Raw genomic sequence first — 26,098 nt, forward strand, 5'->3', positions numbered from 1 at the left:
ATATTGGCTGTGCCAAGAACAGCAGCACTTCCCTGGAAAGCATTACATCAAAGATCCTGATGCAACCACAAATCAATTGGCTGCCATGGTGATGTACTGTTGTTAGGGAGAGTGTTTCTAGGAATGACACCAGAGAAAACACAAGCTTTGATTATTTGACATAAACCAGAAAAAAGAAATACATTTTTGTGCACAGGCAGGTGAGTGAGATTAACCCACATCTGGCTAAATTGCACTCAAAATTAAAGCTGTTCTATTAAGGTCTGCAAATTTGAATGAAAGGTGTCCATGAGAACCTACCTACTGTGTTGTGCCACCGATTGACTGCAAAAAGCCTGCTGCAAGTGACGGTCACCACAGCGGGAATGGTCAGGTGGGGCAATGTGTTGGCTGCCACATGTGTGACTGGGGAATTTGATGGGAACTTCAGCACCATGATGACATCCTGCTGCATCTGATCTTTAAACATGAGTGGGCTCTGTGGAAGGAAACACTGTTGAGTAGAAAGGAGAAGAGAGCAGAAGAAAACAGAAGGGATAACACAATTAGTGAGGAGGTCTGAGGGAAAACGAGGTTAAAAAAGAGCAGGCAAGCATGTGCACATACAGGGAAAATGATGCTACCTGCACATCTACACTAGTGATGGAGGAGAGCAAGATCAGAAGCTATTATGGGATCATTACATGAGGGCAAATAGAGAATAGGTATGGTAAGGGTTATCATTACAGGGCACAAAATTACTATTAGCATTAATTCATATACAGTAACATGTAAAATTATACAGCAGTTAATATCCACACTATAGAGTTAAGATTCAAATAAAAGAGTTAATGCATTTTAATTTTTGCTTATAATTTTTTTATATGAAATACAGCACTTCTAAACAGAGACAACTCAGTTCCATGTAAAGCATATACTTATTAGGGTGTCTTTAAATAATTATAAACTAGTTTGATGATTCCACAAGTGACACAGTTTCTTGTACATGGATAATAGTACTGTTATTAAGTGCTGGTTTTAAAGTTATTATTTTCAACCACTGTTATAACAAATAGAATTATTTCTAGAAGTTCAAATAATAATTTCTACTTGTCTTTAAATTATTATTAAAAATATTATCCATATCTTAAATATAGAAAATAAGTATTATGTACCTTTGACATCTAGACATTACTTAAAATAACACAGCTAACACTCCCAGGTCAATTCCCACTTTTGCAGTGTACAACTAGATCGAGCGATTGCCTTGTAGACAGATAAAATGATTGAAACTACTGCACATCTTATTGTCCATTTACAAAATTTACAAGATAATATCTAGCTCTGAGCATTTAATCAAAGGCACTGAGGGGCACAGAGATCTGTCTTGTTCAATCTGGTTATTTCATGTAATTCTTTGCAAGAAGCACAGAGAAGAATGCATTTGGAATGAATTCTGGAGTTCAAATTGAAATTTGAAATATACATTGTATTATTCTGGAGGAATAGGCAGGAGGATTCCAGTATGATTTGAGCTCCAATATTTTTTCTCAAGCAGACATTGTTCATAAATCAGCCCCAACAATGCATCCTTTTAAACAAAGCAAAACAACATGCTCACCCTAAGAAAAGCCTGCAGTCATTCCCACTACTTGCAGAAATAATAATGTAAATAGGTATTTTTCAACTGTATATTTATGAAGATAGGGTCTTTTTATACAGTATTAGACAGGAAAAGCCAGGACTACAGGAAGCTAAAGCTATTCAAACCTCCACCTTGCTCTGCTAGATCTCTGCAAGCCCTTGCTGCCAGGAGAAAGTATGGCTGCATGGGCAATGGAGGGCATTAAAACTGTTGCTTAATGGGTGCTTTATGACCTAAAAAGGATCCTCAGATGCAAAGGGAATGCTTTCCCAGCCAGCAGTTACGTCTCACCAGGTGCATGGCAGAGCTCCGAGGTGGATGGGGCTCAATAAGCAACTGAGATGGCGTCTGTCCAAAGTTCTGTATCTGCGCCTCCATGGCCTGCAGGCAAGGGAGAGGGACTGTCATAAGCAATATGCATCAAGGAGAGAGGTCAACACACTGTGTGACAGTGCAGGCATATCCCAAGTCAACCATGAAAAAAAGTCCAGAAAATTCACCCGGTGCTCTCCTCCCAGGCTGCAGACTCATCCAAGTGTTAGTATTTTGCAGACAAGCTTTGCTTCTCCTTTCAAGCATGCTTCAGTTAACCAACTAACCATTCTCATTTCCAGTAACTGGCGTTATATGTGAAAATGTTAACCTGTGAGGACATGCAGTTCAGGTCTTGAGAGAGCTTTCTTTTTTTTTTTTTTTTTCGCACTAAAAAGAGCATATATACCTTAATAAAGTCCTTTGTAAGGAGAAAAGTATGAGGATCTCTAATAAAATAAGCCTCTGGAATCTTAAATGGGAGGAAAGAAAAGCAAACTGAGAAACAAAATTCATGTATAAAATATTAAAAACCCCAAATAATTACTATTTCAACAAGAACATTAGTAAGCTAAAACAAAAAAAATGCCAGAAACAAATTTTGACAGGCATATTGAGACTAACGTATAAGTCTTTCCAAGTTGAATACATTCACTGAGTATTTCATGCTTAATTTTACTGCTTTTTTTTTTTTTTTTTCCATGGGCTTTCAGGCTTCACAGGTTTGAAATGAAAACTTAGCAATTTTAGTATATTCTTCAAAACTTAAATTTACTTGCAGAATAAATCCGGAGTGATCCGATCAGAGTAGAATACAGCCCATATGCAGAGATGCTTCCACTACTCAAACAGTTCATTAAAAGAGTATATATTTAAGATATTTTCTTTAAAATGCTGGTAAAAAGATTGCAGCTTGTAAAAGAAATACTGTTAAAGAACACGCCTTATTTTTCAGACAGATGCTATTTTATTTGACCTTGTAAAATTGAGAATAAAGCTTTCACAGAAAGCTAAACTGGCAGATTTTGAAATGCATTGTGCATTATGTACCTATATATCTACTGTACCCTGCACTACTGACCCTTAATATTTTTCTTGTGAGCTTTATAAACTTTTTGTTTGCTACCACATAAAAAACATGAAAAAGCAACAGAAAGATCGCTGTCTTGGTAAATGACGTTATTTCTTTCAGACATAACATGGTAAGAAGCACAATAAATGCTTCATGATAAAGAAGAATCCTTTTAATCCATAGATTTTGTGATTCCTACAAACCAATCTGTGCTTTCCTCCACTTCATAGGATAGATTTAAGAACAGATGCTAGACAGAGATTTCCCCACAGGTTACTAATGTCTACCACTCTTGATGACCTAGATTGACAGGTACATAATCGAATACCACAAACAAACATTTGGCAAAAAAAAAAACTTAGAGCAAAGTCCAGTCAAGCAGCTGAAGGACTTTCAATGGGTTGTAGCCATAGTGCATTTGATGCCTTAATTATCTCAATACAGGTGATTTCTTGTTTGCTGACTAATTCAGAGTGAACTTCATACTCCAAGGCAGAGTGCTCTTAGGAACTGGTAAGTACCTTGGGTTTTATTAACATTATTTACTAATAAATTAATTTTAAATCATAGAATAATTTTATACAAAATCAGCGTGTGTGGGGATGTGTGTGGCCATATGTGTATAGATGTGTGCACATGTGTACATGTCTATACAGCAGCTATCTATATGTACCATACCATCAATACCTCTTTACACACACTTGTAGACATCTTCATTCATGTAGACACTTTTTATACAGGAACATAAAATTCACATCATGTCAAATTGAAAGTAGTATTTTCTATCTCATTCAGTACTTAAGAACTGACCTGCCTGGTAGGGAGAAGGGAAGGGAATGATACCTGTGTGTGAATTTCATTTTCAAAATTGCGAAGACTAATACTAACTGTATCAGGCGCTGCGTAATATATGCTTCCATGCAGATCTGTCAATAATATTTTCAGAAAAGCAATTTCCATTTTTCTTTTTTCAAATAATTAACAAGGTTAATTTAATTTTAATTTTTTAAGAATTCTGTGTTGAAATAAGAGTGTGAATAGCATTTGGCAGCAATAGTGAACAGAACTCAGATATTCCTTTCCCACCCTTTATAGTGATCTTTTATATGATACTTCTGTTTTCCCACAGGCACACTGAAATGAATTATTAATATTTTTTTTCACTGCAGCCCAATTCTAATTTATACATTTCCTTTCATATTGTCCAGTATTTTTATTGTCCAGCAAGTTCTAACAGTTTGCCTGTAAATTCTGCACACGTAAACTTTGCCTGCTCTGCCTCCCAGTTCAGGTGGATTTATGATAGTAATAGAGAAAGAGTAAGAGAAGTAGAATACAAAAGCTTAAGATATAACTGTCAAAAACTACTGTTACTTTACAGCTGAAAATATTCTGGTAAATACTCACATACTTTACACACCCATCATTTAAATTAAACATTTAAAAACATTTAAATTAATGCCAAGTCCTTCTGTATCCAGAACAAATGCAGAATCAAGACCTTGATATTCTGGGGAATATTGAATATTTTTGCTGGCTTGCACTTAACAAGACAACCTACTCCCCTACTGAATGTATAGTAATATTATCTTTTTCTTTCAAAAGTACCATTTGTAAAACTGATAACTCTTAGAAGCAATGTTTCTTATAAAATACCTGTAAAATTCAACTATGCACTGAGATTATACACTGCAAACCCCACAGCTGTGCACAGCTACAACTATTATTCCTTTCTGAAGCTCGCAACACTTAAGAAGGACAGAAAAACCTTGTCAAAACTTAACACATAAGACAAACATAAGCATAGGAGATAAAGCGATAAATGGCCTAAGGGTATTCCTAATGCTGCCTCCTATCAGATCACAACACAAAATAAAAAGCAGGTACGGAACAGATCTGTGAATAATAATGTAATACATTGATTTCTTTAAAAGAGAACTCTGGCTATATCTGAAATTAATCTGAACACTGGTAAATGTACACCATTTTTTCTTCTTGAGTTGTAAATCATCAAAATTCAGATTTATTTAATGGTCTTAAAATTTTCATTCTAATTAATCAATTCCTTTTCTCCCATCAGATCTTGCTTATTGTGAGCAAACTGCTACTCCACTTCCTGAGACACCCATTCTAGTCAATTGTATACAAATTTTAATAAAATTTCACCTTCAAAGGTCCTTCATGTAGAACCAATATAAGGCTGGAATTCAGTGGCTGCCAGATTTGGCAGATTTTGGAACAGCAAAATGACAACTATATTATTTGTTTTCTTAATAAGGTGTTGCAGAAAAGCTATTTAGTGAGCTGATTTTAGATTCCCTACTGCTTTTAATCCACATAAAATGAGATTTGTACTCCAGACACTCAGGGAGTACCTGTTAGGATCTGATAATGTATTTCAGAAAGAGAAAATGGGTCTTAGCCTAATAATCATAGGTCAGAACAAGGAAAGAAAACCTGCTGGCAATTCAAAGTTTAAAATGAGTTGATCTCACACATCCTCATTTATGCAATCCAGTAAAACACAACTTAATAGCATTTAATATTGGCCATTTAACAATTACATAGATTTGTATTATACGTTTACACATATTTCGGTCAAGAAATTAATATATCAAATCATCCAATCTTATGAATGATACTAATCATAGATACAATGAGCTATATCCTCAATGCATTGTGCTCAAAGGAAATAAATTATTGGTTTTCAATTTTTATGTTTAAAAGTAGACTGTATATTCACAAGGACACTGGGATTCTCCCCTGCAACCTGGAGGATCCATCCTTAGTGTCAGCTTCCTGGGGAATGAAGAGTTCAATACATCTGTTTTGCTCATTATGCAGTCTATTGAAATATTTTGGTTTTATTTCTTAATTCCGGTTGAAAGAAATACAAATCTAACAATAAATAATTCAAGCAATGTTTCTCTAGGTCTACAAGCTATTTTTAGTGGTCAAAGGCAATGACTCCAACAGTAAGCAGTGTAACTCAACAGAAGTAGAGTTGCAGAGCAAAAGCATTGGTCCCAGAATAGGCTATGATATTTCTTTATATTTGGAAGGGACCCGCAATGATCATCCAGTCCAACTGCATGACTGCTGACCAAAATTTAAAGCATGTTATAAAGGCATTTTCCAAATGCCTCCTAAACACTGACAGGCTTGGGGCATCAGCCACCTCTTCAGGAAGCCTGTTCCAGTGTCTGAGCACATTCTCAGTAAAGAAATGCTTCCTAAGGTACAGTCTAAATCTCCCCTGGCACAGCATGAAAACCATTCCTATGTGTCCGACCACTGGATACCAGAGAGAAGAGGAAGCCACCTTCCTCTTGAGGAACCCATGTTTAAACTGCCCACCTCAGGGTTTTCACACTAGGCTGGCTCCAGCGTGGGCTGTAGACCCCAACAGCAGAGCTCTGCTAGCTTCGCCCCTGGACCACACTGCTTCTGTGGCTTATAAGCCAGTTCAGACACTCCAAAACTGCTCTGCAGCATGAATGAAAGCATGATGGGTAGATTCACTTCAGAAACATAGACCAAATCTAAATGAAAATGCTAAAGCTGACTCATCTGAAGCATCACAGAAATGAAGGTCTTGTTTGCTCTTTGACATAGCTTTGCGAAAAGGGTGAGTCATGAAACAGCTTACTTTTGACATACTTTTTCTCTTAAAAAGTTTTTTTAAAAATGCGGGTAAATCACCATGGAAGATATCCACAGTCCATCTCATTTGCAAAGTCCTTTTGCTGAGAGGGATGCCTGGTGACTGCACAAGAAACATAAGAGCACTTTTACTTGGAATTACAGAGGCAAGAAAGAAAATCCTAAAAACAGACTGCATTGCTGATAGTAACACAATGGTTTTATTCTTATGTGAAGTGGCCTTGTTTTATGCATCTTCACTGATTTCTACCATAATCAGTTAAACTTTATAAAATATGTTTGATCTGATTTTCCCTATATTTTTATTACATTTTTTTTTAATACAGTAACTCTATTTATTACTAATTCCCACAGTCCTGGTGAGTTTTGTTCCTCCTGTGAACCACATTCAGGCTTTTCTACAATCCATTTTCCCCTGTGCATGGGGGCTGCGTCCAATGAAGAGCAAAAATTTGTAGGCATTTGAGAAATACGCACCACAGCAATAGTCATCCAGCTCTGCTTTCCTGAAGGTTTATTTCATTTTTGAATCCAAGTGAACACAGGAATCCTTTATGTGCTTCCCCACCTATTCTGCCAGGACGCTCAACAGCCCCCAAGCACTGTCTTCTTCAGAGCACACATGACTGACAGCCCTTTGGTGGGCAGCATAAGCAGCTGGAAATGTTACTGTTTTGTACAAGTGGTGTGAGATGATACTGCTTTTTTATTTTAATCTACAGCTGTTAAGCAGCACCAATATCTTCATGATTTTTGATAAGTTAGGCTAAGACTATTAATTTCCATTTTATTATTGTATGTTTGGAGCAAAAAAGTGCTGTAGTTTAAACACAAGCAATGACTCAACTAGTCTGGAGGCTTCAATACATTCAGTTATTTAATCAGGATACTCAAGGGACTGAAAGATGGGCAGATTTCTCCACAGGTCACTACTTTATTAATTTAACAATGGAGTAGGGGCAACCTTAAGCTCCTTCCCCTTACAGGAGGTATCTCATTGGATCCTGTGTGCAATTAAATGGCTCCCTAGCAGAAGACCGAAAGCTCAGAGCTGACCTTCAGCCTCCTCCCAGAGTGAGCCCAGCCCTGAACTTCTTCTTCTTCATTCCCCTGTGAAAAGAAATAGTACTACGAAAGGAATAAGAATGTGAAAGGCAAGATCTCACATTCTCTTTAGAGGCACAAATCACATCGGTGACCTTATTTGTCTCAGGGAGCGCTGCCTTTTAGCTTTCATATTTACCTCATTCAGCTACTAATTGTGATACCTAATTCTTCCCTTTTTCACCTTTATAGTTCTCCCAAGGGAGAAATATAAAAGAAGTCAAGAAGCCCCTGGCAGTCCAATATGTCTTCATGATGCAAAACAATTTCAAACACTCTGCCAGCTTAAGCAAGCATTTGGTTAATACACTCCAAATTGGAAATAAATTCAATACATCTCACAAACAGCAACAGAGAAGGTAAAGCAAAAATAACATAAAGATGGATATCCTGCAGTCAGGGCACGTTTAGCTGAGAGTGTTGCTTACTTTTTCAGACATACTCTCATTTGCAAAGATCCTGTGTGTCTGAGCACAAATACTTCCTCTCTAGCAGCCCACTCCCCTGAAAATCATGGAAAACTTCCTTACACTGAAAAGGGCTGATTTCAAGGAGTGAAATCCTCTCCTTCTTTCCCCTCCAGAAGAGAACAGAACAGAATAATCTCAGTTGGAAGAGACTTACAATGTTCATCCAGTCCAACAGCCTGACCATTTCAAGGCTGAACAAAAGTTAAAAGAATGTTATTAAGGGCATTGTCCAAATGCCTCTTAAGCACTGACAAAACTGGTGCATCAGCCACCTGTTCCAGTGTTTGACCACCCTCTCAGTAAGCAAGTGCTTCCTTATGTCTAGTCTAAACCTCCCCTGGCACAGCTTTGAACCATTCCCACATGCCCTGCCACTGGATACCAGACAGAGGAGACAAGACCTCTCTCTCCCCCTCTCCTCTTTAGGAAGTTGTGGAGAGCAATGAGGTCACATCTCATATAAAAAACATTTAAGTATTCTCATTTCATGCCATTATTTTCTTCAGTTGAACTATTGTATGTCTTATGTTCATATTAGTAATAATTCCTGTCCCACACAGATTGGTAACACTAACTGAAACTCTTGTGTGTTCACTGAAGTCATGCCAAATGAAATCATCTCTCTGTCATCATTCTCCCATATCTGTATTAAGTTTATAAAAGAAAATGTTTATTTCTTTGATTAGTAAGTTACTGAATACAACACATTAGTAAAGATTTTACTGCTAAGTTACTTTTGTGAGAGATAGCACGATATAATAATTCATCAAATATGTAACTTCATGCCATGAATAGTTAAGGTTTTGAAAAACCTGGGCAATCGGATTTTTTTTTTATTTGTAGATGACTGACAGTTTCCCTGTAATAATTTTTTGTATTATGTAATGGACAACCTCAGAAACTATTCCTCTCAAACTAACAAGTAGTTTTATTTTTTCTGAAGGCATTCCCTCATTTCTTTTAAAACAAGTATATTTGTTGTTGGTTTTGGATGATAAATATTTACGGGGGCTGACTGAAATAATTTCTCATCACCTAAACTCTACCTATATAATGAAACACTTCCATCAGCTTTTTTTGTTATTTATGCAAAAACACTTATTGTTACATTCAAAAGGCTACATGGACAAAAGCGCTATGTGATTTGTTGGGTGAGAGGCCAATATAGATGATCTTTCCCATCTGGTGTTTAGGTCTATAGAACAAGCTTGTCTTTGACATCTTGATTCTGCAATGCAAATTACTAAAATGTACACCTACAACACAGAATTTCCCCTGTTGATACTAGTACTTCGTATTACTCCCTTACATGATGGTAATCAAAGCATCACAACATGCAGAACTGTAGATGTGTCCTAGGTAGTATTTGCAAAACAAACTAAACCAGTTCCATTGCCTCAATGTGCCTCCTGTTGTATAAATCGTGTCACTAAGAGGGAGCACTCACTCTTAGCTCTTAGCAAGATCTTGCTCAGAATATCATCTTCTATTCTGGCCAAACCATTACATTCTTAGGTTTGTCATACCTCTTCTTCATATTATTACTCAGGAGTTTTGCTCTTAAGCTAAGCATTCCTTTCCTCTCCATTATGTCATTCTTTAACTAATTTGTTTTTTTGCATATAAAATACAAGGCAGGATGCTGAAATCTTAATTTATGCTTTTAAATCTTTGTGATGGATTTTTTTTTTCTTTTAAACAGAGCAAACTTATGACACAAATATTCTTTTCTGAAAAGGCTGCTAGGATTCCAAGCACATTATCTCCAATAGTGAAAACTTATTTCACAGCTTTTTTAAAGCAGAGATAAATCAGTTACATTTCCTTGAGTAAGAACTGGAAAAAAAAAAAAATTCTCTGAATTTTTAAATGTAGCTTCTCTTCTGACTGGAATCACTACTGATTTTCAAAGTCTACTAAAAAGGAAGCGAAGGAATAAAAACATTATATTAAAACTGTCATTAGCATCCCTTAGTTGGCAGTCACTAAAATTTACAGGCATTTAAAAAAAACACTGCTGCTGTCTAGGATGCTAGAATTGTTTCCACATGTGAAAAGCAGTGAGAAACAGCCAGAAAGTGTGAAGTTCCAGTTGTGCTAGGCTAAAAATTGCCAATAGTATTTTTCAAAACACCATCAACTGCATTTAGAAACCTAAATTTTACAAGTCAGAATTACGTAAAGTCTTGTCTTTTGTTTAGAAATGCCTAACTAGATTATATTATACAGTATCTCATTTAATTCACTAATGAAAAAGGAAGTCTCCAAAGTCAACACAAAAAATTCCAAAAAAGCTCTGGGAAGGTCGCAAACATAATTTCTCTGCATTAACAACCATATCAAGATCTCTCTCTTCCTGCAGTAATTCCTTCACTTCCTCTATAAGGCTCCCAAGGACTGCCTTCCTAATCTTTTCCCTTGCTCCTCTCTGTGTCAAGCTTCAAATGCCCTTTCTGTCTGCTCATGCTCCTATTGCACCTTAGCCTCTCTACCTTCTTCCCTCCCTCAAGAAGACAGTAGTTGTGTAAATGCCCATCTGCCAATGCAATTCCATTTTGGTTAAACAATACAGCACATGCAAGGCTTTATTCTGGGCAAAAATTACAGTAGTTTTAATTTTCCTATTATTTATAAGGAACAAAAAAAAAAAAAAAATCAAGCTCACGCATCACTGATCCATCACTATTTATACTAACTCAAATGTTGAGCCGAAAAGAGAAGCTCGCTATTCTGTGGCAATGAAGACAGTGTTATTATTATACCTTTATAGTCATACAACAATAAAGCTCCAGGTATTTTGCAGAAGTAAAAATGATGCAAAACAGAGATGGCACTTGTGAAAAATCCAGTTGCTTTTCCTCTCCACTGAGGCAGAGGAAAGAAGAAACTTCTGTTCCTGAAGATCTCCTGGGGAAAAACACATGGAACAACCTCTGGTCTGGACAAAACAGCAAAACTGAGCATCCTTTGCTTATTCCATGGCCTGGTCTGGAAAGCCTAAGCAGCCAACCTGACCTCCACTCACAGCTCTCAACAGGCCAATGCATCAAGCAGAAAAAGCAGTGGTATTTTTGAGGAAACTGTAGGAGTGACTATGAAAGACCTGCAACTTTCAAGCTGGGTGACCAACTGCTTGTGAGTTCTGCTAGCTAGGAAAGATCACAGAAGAAGAAAAAGCCTGGCTTTGCTGGTACCGTCACAGCTCCCAGAAGAAAAGGAAAAAATAATCAGTATGAAAATAAAATACAAGTACCCTAGACTTGTGAAGTGCTTTGGGGAGTAACTGGGAGTGAAGCCAAGGAAGTAGCATTGGGCTACTTCCCATGGTTTTAAGGGAGGTTGCTGTCAACTTAATAGTGCACTACCTCTTACACGTACAGAATTTTTACTCCGTGACGTAGAAGGCAGAATCTGTTAGGGACCACATCAGGTTTACTACTATTTATTAGCTCCCCTTGCCTTTAGTTTTGTTTAAGACACCATATATGTTTTTAATTGTCATTTTTAGGAGTACAGAGGCTTCTAAGTGTAGGCATCCTATCCATAAAAATGCAACAGTAATATCAGCTTCACTAAACTTTGAAACTTCATTCACTCTTTTCTAACTAATTTTTTTTCTTGTGACTAAGAGCTTTAACAGTGCATGCTTACAGCTGCTTTTAACTATGCTTTTTATTTTAAAAGCTAAATTGTGAGCTTTACAAATTCACAGTTAAACTTTTTAAAATCAACAATGAATGTATGTAAAGTTTCTGCATGATGAGCTTATTTTGGGAGGGAATGACTTTTAAGAAACAAAGTTCTTAAATTCCCCCATTTCATTCATTATTCTTCTGCCCATAAACTGAACTTACACCATTTTTAAGGAAAATGTCTCAAGTTATTTGCTTACTCTTCTTCCACTGCTGTTATACTTCTCTCCTAAATGCCATTCTCCTTCTATCTGTCTGAGGTAATGCTCATACATTTGCATTGTATGCTATAAAACTACTACACATTTACACGTCTTGCGTAACATTCTGACAAAATTTTCAATGTAAGAAATTAAAAAGGGAATGTGAATATTTAGGACAGCATTTAATTTCTGTGACTTGGTGTAAATTACATGCAACTGAAAAGCTTCGAAGAGTTAAACTGACTGACAAAATTTCCACCTATACTGTAGCAATTTAAAAAAAATATTTCTACATTAAGTATTAATCTGTCAAAATATAAAAACTTATCAAGATAATCCCGAATTAAAACAAAAAAGATGCAGTGACTTATGATGGAAGTTAATGTAATTGTAAGAGGCACAGGCTAATGCGATTACTGACAACATAGCTGCGTTCATGTTATACTTAGAGCTATCATCATAACAGAACACAGCAGAATAAAAGACGCAGGTGAAGAAGTCCAAATTATTCTATCTTCCCATAGAGTACATTCTTCCTAACAATGCATTTTTACTGTGTTTGCCCATTCTAGTTTGAAATGAATTATTTAATGAAGCTTCTACAATTTCTCTTTCAAGACTGTACAGCCAAAGTCCAGCCTATAGACCTTAGGAAACTTCTGCCATTAAGCCTGAGCTTTCCTGCCTGAAGTTGATCCTGTAACTGCTAGTTAACCTGGCACCAGGCCAAGTAATATCCCTATCTCAGCTGGTATGAGCAACCCTCCGTATTCCTGCCTTTCTGCTACATGTCCCCTTTCACTCTGTTATTTTCTGTCAAGCTCTTGAAATCCTCTTCATAAGACAGTCTTCTCTATCCTCTCATCATTAGGATGCTCTTTTCTGAACTCTCTCAAATCTTTCTGGTAAACCAGCATAGAGAATAATGCACCATGCTCATGAGGAAGTTCAACCAAAATATGAAAGTGGGTCCATTAGCAACTGTTCATACCCCATGGCAATTTGGCCAGTAGCTGACAAGAATTCAGATCAGAAGCAGGCAGTCTTTTGAACTACTGGGACATTGACATGTTTTGGTGCAGAAGTAAATAAATGAAGGTATAGGATCAAATCTATAGAACATCATTGTCTTGCAAAATAAGCATTATTAATAGCTGAAATAACAAGTAACCTTTACTTCCAGAAGGATAACTTACACATTTCAGAAAGCCATTACACAGAAAACAGTCAACATACTTATTTCTACTAATTTTACTATTAAGAATTTCCCCTGTAAGAAAACAAAACAAAACAATAATATGAGGAAAACAGGGAAGCAAACAACTGAACACGCCTTCTGACAGCTTGCACTAATAGAAGAGGAAAGGGTACTTAATCATTAAAGAATGCATTTTAGCTGTGACTTTTTTTCCTCTGGTTTATTACTGAAATAAAACATGACCACTGAAGGCATTTTTTAATGCTCGGAAAGCAGACCAGACTCGGTAAACTGAAGTATCTAGCATGCATGTTTTGTTCTTAATATAAAACTATTCAAAATTGAAAGTGCGACTCCATGTTCCACTGCTGCTTTGTCAAAAAGAAAGGAAAACTCCTAAGTAAAATCATTCTATGTTAATGAATAAAAAGGATTAAGTTAAGAATGTGGTAATACAGCATTAGTGGCTCTTTTTTATCTGAATGGAAAGTAAATGCTGGCTTATCTCTTTGCTCTCAGCTTTATCTTTCTATCATAAATCATCTGCCTTGTTCCCACCTTAAGAAGGTGCACTGAGATTTACCAAGCACATACTCTTGACTACAAATTGTGGTTATGATGAGGCTCCAACCATCTGCCAGCCTTCAATTTATCCACTGTAGGACACAAGAACTATCTCAGAGAACAGGAAGACCTTTGAAACTAACAGCTGAAAAAAGGACAGGGAAGTAGGTAAAGCATACATACTGAAAAGTGTCAAGTATAGCATTTATGAAGCTTCAGTATATATTAGAATTTCAGTTTATGCTGTTGCATTTAAAATAAATGTGCTCAGTTATTTTGGGGGTTTAGCTTATAAAGAAATAATTCTGTTTGGATTATTTCCCAGAACACATTCTTCAAAACTTCACTTTGTTCTTGACATAAATTGAAAACAATAATATAGATATACAATATACAGGCTTCAAAATGGCATTAAAGAGGCACATTATCAGTATGTTTAAAACATCTAGAAAGCTCAGCTTTGCATCTAAGTGAATGACTAGATACTTAGACTGAGTAATATCTGTTCCAATAAACTGCTGTGTGTGAAATGCTTTGAATAATAGTTAATTTATGCTGAGGTAATGACAGCATAATATAACTGAAATCTGTGCTAATAGGAAAAAAGAAGCCCCTTCCAGCTATTTCTGTTACAATCAGCTGCAGTAATTCTCACCCCAGATCTCTCTCTGTCTCTCACATATAATATTACTTTAAGTGTATGTTAAAATCTTTGCTGCTGATTCTAAAAATCAATAATTGGTACCTTTCATCCATATGGAGAAAAACAAAATAACCAGACAATAAAGAAGAAATTCTCATGTACAAGACCTGTATTTTATGTATTTCTGCAATAAAAGAGAGCAATTGTGGTTAATGACATTCTTTTTATATCAGCAAAACATTAAACTCAGTTTGGGTAAGACTCCAGGATGTTCTGAAAAAAATGCATATGAAACTTCTACTGTAGATGAGAACTGGTGAAACAATTTAATCCAAAGAATACTGAAAGTATGTTGAGACATTTTTCTGGGCTATGTGTTACTTGCAGACTCATCCTAGTGCTCTTTCGATGAATTAATTATCTTAAATAGTTATCAAATAGCATGGCTGAACTCTCATCAGCTAAATAACTTATGGACAGTCTTCAGTTTGAATGCTCAGTGTATGATTGGTGATGTACATTGAGTGGCAGTGCTTAGCTCTGTCTGGATGCTAAGCTTTTTAGTCACAAGTACAATGAATAATAAACAAATCCCAAACTAATATGCATTTTGGAACAAAAATCACCTATATGCCACAATCTGATTTACTTTCAGGAACAGCATATTTTCCTGTCTATCAAAAGATTCTGAAGTCCCATAAGCATGAAACGCTGTGATCCAGGAATGGTCATGAACTCAGATCAGCACAGATTCACTAAAATACTGATCATCTCTAATACATTCAGTAACTGGAGATATCATGATCAATCATTAATCTAAGTGTAAATTTTTTTAAGCAATGGTAGAGGGATGTTTTTAATTTGGAATCCTATGAACAGATTATGATTTCTGAATCCTTCTCATAAATGGCTTGTGTTACTTAGGGTAGGTGCTCCCAAGAAGTTACTTTGTGGTAAAAGTGGATGAAAAGCTCAAATGTTTCAATCACTCTGCAGAAAACTACTTCTAAAAGCACTTTCACCTGAACAAGAAACAAGTAAAAGAGCACACAATTGCGCAATTACTGTGTGGTAATCGACCTGATGCAATTTACACTAATTCTTTATTGAATATTCTGATTTAAGGTGTCTCCTCCTGCATTCAGTGTCTTCTGCAGGAATCTTTACCTACACAAATAAGTACCTTTTACCCCCAAAAAATCCATGTTTTTCTCACTGATCTACAGAGAGTTATCACAACAAAATGACAGCATGTAAAAACTCTTCCTCTCCTATTTCCAGAAGAGGATACTGAGCTCCAAAACTCACGAGAAAGACATAAAAAGTATTATATCCATGGATGCTCCCAAAGTGAAACATAAAAATATTTTAGTTTTCTGTTAATGATGTCTTAATGCATACCTAACAGACCCACAGGCCAAAAGTACTCCAAAATAATCAAGGTGGTTTTCCCTAAACCAATACACATTTTTGAGGGAATAAATAAATAAATAAATAAATCCCTATTTTACATGCTTGGGAAACACAGTATTTGACAACGAAGGTGGTCTAGGCTTCTCAGCGAAACACGACAACAGTTGATGCAAGTACATATTTCTTAGAGAAGAACTGAAGCCTTAGCATATAAGAAAATAATTTCTATTTTGAAATTATTTTGAGCTTTTACTTGAATAACTGTACTTACTATACAGATTCCTCCAAAAAGTGGATATTGATATGTCTTATAGCTTCCTACTTATTTCACCACTATGTGTATTCATGCCTAAGCAGGACTGCTCCTAGAAAGGAAGCACAAACCAACCCCTTGTATGGAGGCAATTAAGCACAACTGAACATGTAAGTGGCCAGTGCTGTGGGTACAATTCAATCAAGCAGATCCATAGGGGTGGTTTTGATATTCTTGTCACATCAAAGAAATGGCGCCCAGAAGAAAAAGATCTAACAAGTTAAAAATGAAATCAGACTAAATAAGAATAACTCTGAGCAAAAGCAAGAACAAGCACATGGTTGCAAGGGCTGGAGTTACCCTGGAAGCATTATATAGTGATATCAAAATAGTGTGTTAATTTTTTCCTCATAAATTTGCCAGGTTCAGCCACCAGGGAAAGGCTTGCATTCCAGCTCCCTTTGTTACAGATATATCTATCTTGCTGAGTCTTGACAGCCCTATCATGTCAGCCCTCTGTAGTAGCAAAGAGTGTTTCAGCAAGGAGGGGGAAAAAAAGGAAAGGAGAAAAAAAAAAAAAAAGTGAAAACTGATGTGATCTACTCTGCTTCCTGTGGGCATATTTCACTATAGCAGATCCAGAGGGATGCTTTGTTATTCCTGTCAGATCAAAGAAAGAGATAACAGAAGAAAACATAAGAGGAAAAATAACACCCAGAAATGAGGGTAGCTGAAAAGCACTGCAAGACTACCGCATCGTTATGACTTCTCAAATTATTTAAATATGCTAAATATCTAGTCACTACTAAAGAAATAAATATTGCATAGGCCATATGCTCTGTTAGCTGCCAGCAAAACTGTCCTACTAGGATTAGTTTACGGGTGCAGCAACTGCCTGTCGAGCACTAGCAATTTTAATCAATTTTCAATTTGCTGTGTGAGTTGCAAGTATGCTCAGGTATTTTGACAGGTAGCTGCTGAAAACAAATATCTGAGTCCAGTAGATTCACACTGCTTTCCTTTCCTGTGCACTTGCAATTCCTTTTGGACTGGGGCAATACAAGCATTTGGAAGATGCAGCAGTCACTGGAAAGTCACTGTACTGCAGTGCTAAGCTGTATTTGCAACTCTTAGAACACGAGGATGACACATTAGACTCAAGTCTAGCACAAACCAATAGCTATGTAGTACTTCACTCGTTTTTTTAAAAACATTTCAAATTATAAACAAGCTGAACATCTGAAACAAAAAAAAGAAATACAAATCTGGCTATGATTTTAAATAAATAAACAGAACACCCAAAATAGTACTTTTCTGCATGCTGGATGTGCTTTCAGTACTACCTGTGATTAATCTGTCATGCATTGACTGCCCACTTCTTTTGTGTTTAATCTACGAGGTAGTACTGAAAATAATTTTAACTCTTCTGTTGCATTTTCTAATAATCAGCACAACTGTGCTGCTCCCTTTCAGTCACAACACTCTGTGTCATACAGAAACAAGTTCCTAACTTGAAAAAAGCCATAACCCTATTGATTTCTGAGTGTCCAAATTTCCAGGTGGTTGGGAAAAATTAGGGTCCTAAAATCAATAGACATTCTGCGAGAAAACAGGGGAGGATCTATATTTGCCTAAAGAAGTGAACCAATAACACTGAAGCACTACAACTACAATTCTGACACTGTTCTTTATATATTAGCATTTTCAGCATCAAGCCCCTGAAGTCAGCCAGATCTGTCCAGTGGAAAGAATTTGGATTATGATGTAAACTAACAGTAAAGACAATTCCAAATAACATCTGATGTCCGATATAACTACTGTTTACATATTAAAAAGAGATACAGGCTTTGTACGAGGGATGTTCTGTCATGTTTCTCCACAGGAGAAGACTGTCATGGTAAAGTTCATTATCAATTACTGCTTTACAAGTACAAGATGAGTTAAGCTGTCATAATTTTCTCAGCCAGAAATCCTGTGCTGTCAAAGAATGTCAATTTTTAATCTGACAAAAGGAGGAAAATTATCTGCTATTCTGACCTCTAATTTCTTGACATTTTAATGCTGTAATTGCTGTGGCTTTTGCTGCAACTATGATTTCACCTGTCAAGTAAGAATGTATCAATATCCTTAAGCTGTTCCTCAAGTTTTAGCTTCCACCTCATTGCTTTTACTTTAAACAAGAAAAATTTTACAAATAGACTGCAAAAAGTTGCAATAACAATTAAAAAAAAAAGGAATAATTTGGGGCTTGAAAAAATATTCATCTTGTAAAAAATTTTTTGCTCCTCCTTATTCCAGCATGAAAAAAGAATTGCAGGGTGCAGAATAAAAGAGACTGTTAGAACTGAAGAATTTCTCAATTTGTAATCATAAAAGATCCAAAACCCAGAATTCAATTTTATACATTCTGTGGAGCAGGACTTTCATGTTGGCCTCATCACCACTTGAAATAAATTATAATTATCAAGTATTGTTTGTGTTACCAAAAAATTGTAAAGTCATTTGAAATAACAGAATCAGCATGTTTAAATGAAATCAGTATATTTTCAGTGCAGATCTTCAGTTGCCAAAGTGTTATTACAGGGGCAGATGTATGTGATTTCATAGACTCCAGTTATCTGAAACAATGCTACCCCAGCATTCCAGTTTCACATTATTTTTCCAGTGTTAAATAGTAGAGTTCTTAGAGGACTTCCTCATGCTCACGAGAAAGATGTAAGAAATGGCAGGCATGAATTATCCCACCACCGTTAGTTTTGCTTCAGCAAGAAGGCTACTGAAGTGACTACCATTCTTCATTTGGCTAAGAATGTATTCCTCAGTGGTTAAGTGAGGTGCTCAAACAACAGGTGAAAGGGGCAAGGTATAGCATGAACAGGGCACTGGGATCTGTAATTTTAAATTATGTCTTTCTAACACATCAGACCTAAATGAGAGGGTTTTTTATTTGGAGCCTTATTTCAATGGACAGGTCCTACTGGGACTCAGTTCAATATGAAGTTAGTTATGGCCACAGTTTGAGGAGCCTACTGCCATATTTGAGCCCATTGGCCTGATAACGGCTCCTGCCAATAAGGTAGTATTGATTGGATTATTTTACAGCCATTTATTGGGAACATTGACCTATTTCTGTGTGACAGAACAAAAATGTTCAAGTTTATTTAGAAAATACACATCAAGAGCAATTTGGATACTGAGAGATTAATTTTCCTGGATAACTGCAAAGCTCAATTCATTTTAAACTGCAGTGATTCTAAGATGCCAGATATCACCACCTGCCACAGTATAACATACAATGTTTTAAAGTGCTAGTGCTCCTACCTTTCTATTTCTGCATTTCTTCAGAGGCTTTAGAAGATCTTTTTGCTTTTAATCTCTTTTAAAAAGCCAGAATAAAGTTTAAAACAAAAGCCACACCAAAACCCACCACCTCCCCCAAAATACAACAAAACAATGTATATAGAATATCTGTGTATTTGTAGCAGAAACATAACATCCACATACTTGATCTACTAGATCATCAAGATGTGAAATGCTTTATTACTGGCCAGCAAATGCCTGCTAGTTTCAAAAACAGAGCTCAGGGAAAAAGAGGACGACTCTAAATCTGTCTATATTTACACGTGTATTGCAATTTCTCATTAAAAATAATAAAAGGTATTTTTTAACCCTTCTATGGCAAACCACAAATCACCATTATCTGAGATCTCTTGGAGGTGAAAGTGTGCTACTTTTAAATGCATGCATACAAGTTTAGGTATCTATATGTAACAAAAATTAGAAGGATGCATGCTTACTAGACATGCTACCTTCTCATTGCTAACAATAAATTTTATTTACCAATCTACCTAACTTGTGGCAATGAAGACGAAGCTGTGCTTTTTATAAGTTTGCATGGTGTAAATAGCATAACAGCTTTATGTCCTATTGACTGACAGGGCATGGGTTAGATGTACAAGTGAGTGAACAAAAACATCTCCATGAATATCCTGAAATTTCTGATGGCAAGTTCTGCATGTCAGTACAGCCACAGGAGAGCTGAAGAGTCTTACCATGTCATAAACTGTTAAATGAGGTGGACAGACAGACAGACAGACCTACAGACAGATCCTACAAACCTGGGGAAGTAGACTCTTAGTCAAGACATAGGAGTCTGCCCATGCAAAGCAGGACCTGAAACCATGCAAATCCCTTGTATTTATGGTGCTTGGCACCTGTTTTATACTTAAAAAAGCATTTGTCCTTCATGTATATCCAGTTTTGCACCTCTGATTCTTCTTGTGCTCAAAGTTTTAAACCGAGAAAGCCATTATGTAGATTTTAATGTTAAATATTTGAGGCAATGGGATTAAACCAATTCTAGCCATTCCTAAAACACTGTTTACAAAATATAAGCTTTGCAATGCACAGTGTGAAAAAAAACAGCTAGAGGTCTAAATGTTGTTTTAGTTCTGCTCCTCAAAAAGCATCACATGTAACAAGATGCAACAACGCACTACTAAAAAACAACATGCCAAAACCCAATACTTAGCTGCATACGAATGCTAATCTAGAATCTACTCCTTTCTGAAATCTGTAGATTTCTGCCTCCAAAACTGGAAAACAAACAAACAAACAAAAACCCATCGCCTGGCAATGTATAAATTATTACTGTTTTGCATACAGCAGATGGCAGCTATCTGGGGGAATGGAAGATTGTGTGTACAGCTTCATCACAGCAGTACTCATCTAGCAGCTGTTGCTTCTTCACACTTTTCACCAGATTTCAATTGTTTTAGCCAATGAATAGATGATATTAGAAAATGATCATTCAAATTAATAGTCTTACTAAAAACAAATACAGTCACTGGAATGAAGCATTTATCAGGATAGCTAGTACAATTTTTTTTTTTAATGTACTGATTAAAATGCTTACTTGTATATGAGCACATACATATCTTTCACAGATACATACATGCACAACATAGCAAACATTTTCTGTATTAGTAAGAATTTGATTATACTTTACATGATTAACATAAAGTAATCTGAATAATTGCTACTATCACTCTAGCAAATATATTCTTTTTCAGATACACATTCTCCCCAACATTATGTAACTGAAAAAGTTACATTTTTTTCCCTATGACTATAATGCAGCTTTTTCTTTCAGCTTTTCAGTTCTATTAAGTGAACTTAATAAAATTAATAAAATTATTAAAATCTAAAGAATAGATATTACTGAATATACAATACATAATTTGCCATATCATAACTGACCATTAAATATATCCGTAATTTCAAGCAAACAAAATACTTTGGGACGTGTTTTACTGCTAATTTAGTAATACTTCCCTCTGAAGTCACTTAAGGCCTAAGTTCTGAATCAAGTCACACAGAACAATTTTCTTGAACAGTAAATGATGGACACAGTACTATTTCTTGTGATATGACAGCAGTTTTTAGAATGAAATGGCAGTAAACACCTACCTCCCTGAGGACAGGATCAGTGATACTGTCCAGGTTCACAGAGCCTTCGTATGTTAGGTAGTGGAAAACATTGAGTGCACGCACTGCTTCTGGTCCTCTTTGCTTGTAGCCAAATATAAGATCAATCCACTGATGAAGCTGACATGATACAAATTCACTTTCCAGGGCCTGCAAGTGAAATTCAGAGTTAGGAAATAAATTCTATCTTGCAATTTCATGCTTAAATTATGTCTTACCTTTTCCTATTAACTGAGGAAACATAATGGATATCATTACATTTCCTGTTCAGGCTTACTTGATATATTTGAAATCCTTCACACACTGAAAAACAGAACTAATTACATTCAGCGAAACACTAAAAATATGTTATTCTTTGCTTCGGCTTTATATCATGCTAATTTTCTTCTCAGCTGCTGGGTTTCTCCTAGCTGCAAGGGGTTTTAATTATTAATTTTTTGGGCTTGTCAAGTAAGTTAGGTAATTTGTCAAGAATAAAAAAAGAAAAACAATTTAAAAAATATAATAAAAAAAAATCTTCCAACTCTTTTTCCAGCTATCAGTTATTGGTCTGAAATCTAAAATGGAAAATTGAGGATTAAGAAGCTGTAGCAGCAAAATAAGATTCTGAACTCCATATGTAAACTGTGACTGATTTCTCAAAGGCAAAAAACATTTTTCACACTCATTTTTGACATTTCATTGGTTCACTAGAGAGAACACAATCCATGACTACTTAGTTTAAAAATGGATTCAAGAATTACTATTCTTGTGCTCAACATATGGAAAGAGATTATTTATAGACAAAGGAAATGATGATAGTATTACCATTGAACCTGATTCAACCAATGTGCCTTTATCAGACATGATTGGCATCGTTAGTACACATCATTGCCTGAACTGGAGCTGAAGGTATTATACAGTTTCTTCATACCCCTTTAACTGTCATAGCTTCCCCTGGGCCTGTAGCTGGATACACAAATTATTCCCATATAAAGGTGGCATCCTGGCACACTTGCTCCTTCTTTCCTAATGCTACCTTCAGAGAATCATAGAATCATAGAATGGTTAGGGTTGGAAAGGACCTCAAGATCATCTAGTTCCAACCCCCCTGACATGGACAGGGACACCTCTCACTAAACCATCCAACACAAGGCTTCATCCAACCTGGCCTTGAACACTGCCAGGGATGGAGCACTCACAACCTCCCTGGGCAACCGATTCCAGTGCCTCACCACCCTAACAGGAAAGAATTTCCTCCTTATATCCAATCTAAATTTCCCCTGTTTAAGTTTGAACCCGTTACCCCTTGTCCTGTCACTACAGTCCCTGACAAAGAGTCCCTCCCCAGCATCCCTATAGGCCCCCTTCAGGTACTGGAAGGCTGCTATGAGGTCTCCACGCAGCCTTCTCTTCTCCAGGCTGAAAAGCCCCAACTTCCTCAGCCTGTCTTCATACAGGAGGTGCTCCAGTCCCCTGATCATCCTCGTGGCCTTCCTCTGGACTTGTTCCAGCAGTTCCATGTCCTTTTTATGTTGAGGACACCAGAACTGCACACAATGCTCCAGGTGAGGTCTCACAAGAGCAGAGTAGAGGGGCAGGATCACCTCCTTCAACCTGCTGGTCACACTCCTATTGATGCAGCCCAGGATACGGTTGGATTTCTGGGCTGCGAGCGCACACTGCCGGCTCATGTTCATTTTCTCATCGACCAGCACCCCCAAGTCCTTCTCTGCAGGGCTGCTCTGAATCTCTTCTTTGCCCAGTCTGTAGCCGTGCCTGGGATTGCTCCGACCCAGGTGTAGGACGCTGCACTTGTCGTGGTTGAACTTCATAAGGTTGGCATCAGCCCACCTCACAAGCGTGTCAAGGTCCCTCTGGATGGCATCCCTTCCCTCCAGCTTATCAACCGGACCACACAGCTTGGTGTCATCGGCAAACCCGCTGAGGGCACACTCAATCCCACTGTCCATGTCAGCGACGAAGATGTTAAACAAGACCGGTCCCAACACCGATCTCTGAGGAACACCACTCGTTACCGGTCTCCAGCCAGACATTGAGCCATTGACCGCAACTCTTTGTGTGCGGCCATCCAGCCAGTTCTTTATCCACCGAGTGGTCCATCCATCAAATTGATATCTCTCCTATTTAGAGAGAAGGATGTCGTGTGGGACAGAGCTGTGATAAACAGGTACTGGTGTTAAAATAAAGATTTATGGTTCATTGACCAAGTTTTTATACATGTCGTTGATCACATGTCCATCACAGTCCTGATTTTGTATGGTGTCATATACCTAATTCCCTTCCATCAGAACTAGTTCAGTTCAGTTGTCAGATCTAGGAACTAACTTTTGCTGTAAAAAGAAAAAACACAGAATCACAGAATGGCTGTTTGGAAGGGACTTCTGTAGATAACCTGGTCCAACACTTCTGCTTAACGAGGGCCATCTAGAGCAGGCTGTTGAGGGCCATACCCAGACAGCTTTTGAATATCTCCAAAGATGGAGGCTCCACAACCTCTCTTGGCAACCTGTGCCAGTGCTTGGTCACCCCCACAGTAAAAAAGTGTTTCCTGATGTCAAGAGAGAACCTCCTGTGCTTCAGTTTGTACCCATTGCCTTGTGTCCTGCTACTCAGCACCTCTGAATCACAGAATCACAGAATCCCAAGGGTTGGAAGGGACCTAAAAAGATCATCTAGTCCAACCCCCCTGCAAGAGCAGGGTAACCTACAGTACATCACACAGGAACTTGTCCAGGTGGGCCTTGAATATCTCCAGTGTAGGAGACTCCACAACCCCCCTGGGCAACCTGTTCCAGTGCTCTGTCACTCTTACAGTAAAGAAGTTCTTCCTGATGTTAACGTGGAACTTCCTATGCTCCAGTTTACACCCATTGCCCCTTGTCCTATCACTGGATATCACTGAAAAAAGCCTAGCTCCATCATCCTGACACCTACCCTTTACATATTTGTAAACATTGATGAGGTCACCCCTCAGTCTCCTCTTCTCCAAGCTAAAGAGACCCAGCTCCCTCAGCCTCTCCTCATAAGGGAGATGTTCCACTCCCTTAATCATCTTTGTGGCTCTGCGCTGGACTCCTTCAAGCAATTCCCTGTCCTTCTTGAATTGAGGGGCCCAGAACTGGACACAATATTCCAGATGCGGCCTCACCAAGGCTGAGTAGAGGGGGAGGAGAACCTCTCTTGACCTACTAACCACTCCCTTTCTAATGCACCCTAAGATGCCATTTGCCTTCTTGGCCACAAGAGCACATTGCTGGCTCATGGTCATCCTCCTATCCACCAGGACCCCCAGGTCCCTTTCCCCTTCACTACTTTCCAGCAGGTCAACCCCCAACCTGTACTGGTACATGGGGTTGTTCTTCCCCAGATGCAAGACTCTACACTTGCCCTTGTTAAATTTCATCAAGTTTCTCCCCGCCCAACTCTCCAGCCTGTCCAGGTCTCGCTGAATGGCAGCACAGTCCTCTGGTGTGTCAGCCACTCCTCCCAGTTTTGTGTCATCAGCAAACTTGCTGAGGGTGCACTCAGTTCCCTCATCGAGGTCATTGATGAAAATATTAAACAGCACCGGTCCCAGCACCGACCCCTGAGGAACTCCACTAGTCACAGACCTCCAGCTAGATTCTGCGCCATTGACCACCAGTGTAAATGTAATTTATCATCTAAACATCTATGTCAAACTTACTACTACTTACTGCATACAGGCAGAGCTGGCAGCAACCCTCTATATTATCTAATACTTTTAATTCTCAAAGATTGTGGATTTTTTTTCCACACACACACACACATACATCCTAATTTCTCTATTTTTTATACACTATCCAGCACAAACACCTTCCAGCTAGGACAAGTTTTCATGTCTGCCCCAGGAAAATTCATATTTTATAAGGGGGATAAACTTTGGAAAAAATGTGGTTTCATTTTATTCATTTACATCCAAAGGAGGCTGCCCCAGAAATAATCATCGGACATAGTAGTACCATGCCATGCACTGCCCACTGGCAGCAGTTCCCTGCCCAGCAGCCTACATGCACGAGTAGCCACAGACAGTGCAAGCCACATGAGACTGGCTCCCTGAGTAATCATGCAGTTGTTCCTCAGACATTCTGTAATGGTCCACGTGGAAGAGGAACTCTCTGCACTTTGGTGGAAAACTGGACCCTTTTCTATTGAAGCCAGTGACTCTTACTTCTGACAAAATGGATGGGAAAGCTCAAGCTTAATATATGACATGCAGCTCAGTTTTCAAGGGCTCAAGTTCAGCACACTGTAAGAAGCTATAAGGAAATCTTGCAGAGAACCATATGAAAATCTGTTTGCTTTTCAAAATCAGAGGTCATCATATACAAATTGCAAGTTATATTATTTAAATAGCATTAATAATACTTAATGCTAAA

General features: G+C 37.5%; 1 protein-coding gene across 3 annotated transcripts in view; it reads right to left on the reverse strand.

The window, feature by feature from the left end:
• The window catches only part of NBEA (neurobeachin), a 510,937-nt gene that overhangs the window by 26,117 nt on the left and 458,722 nt on the right, over nucleotides 1–26,098 (reverse strand). For 2 of the 3 annotated variants that reach the window (XM_065678397.1, XM_065678395.1), the window contains 3 exons: nucleotides 21,681–21,848; nucleotides 1,916–2,005; nucleotides 301–493 (listed from right to left, as the gene is read on the reverse strand). In XM_065678397.1, coding sequence (XP_065534469.1) covers nucleotides 301–493; nucleotides 1,916–2,005; nucleotides 21,681–21,848 — 451 coding nt within the window. Of the gene's footprint in view, nucleotides 1–300; nucleotides 494–1,915; nucleotides 2,006–2,345; nucleotides 2,409–21,680; nucleotides 21,849–26,098 lie in introns of all 3 variants that reach the window. The other variant, XM_065678396.1, reaches the window with a different exon arrangement.

The sequence above is a fragment of the Lathamus discolor genome, chromosome 4 (assembly GCF_037157495.1).
Source record: "Lathamus discolor isolate bLatDis1 chromosome 4, bLatDis1.hap1, whole genome shotgun sequence".
Taxonomy (NCBI): domain Eukaryota; kingdom Metazoa; phylum Chordata; class Aves; order Psittaciformes; family Psittacidae; genus Lathamus; species Lathamus discolor.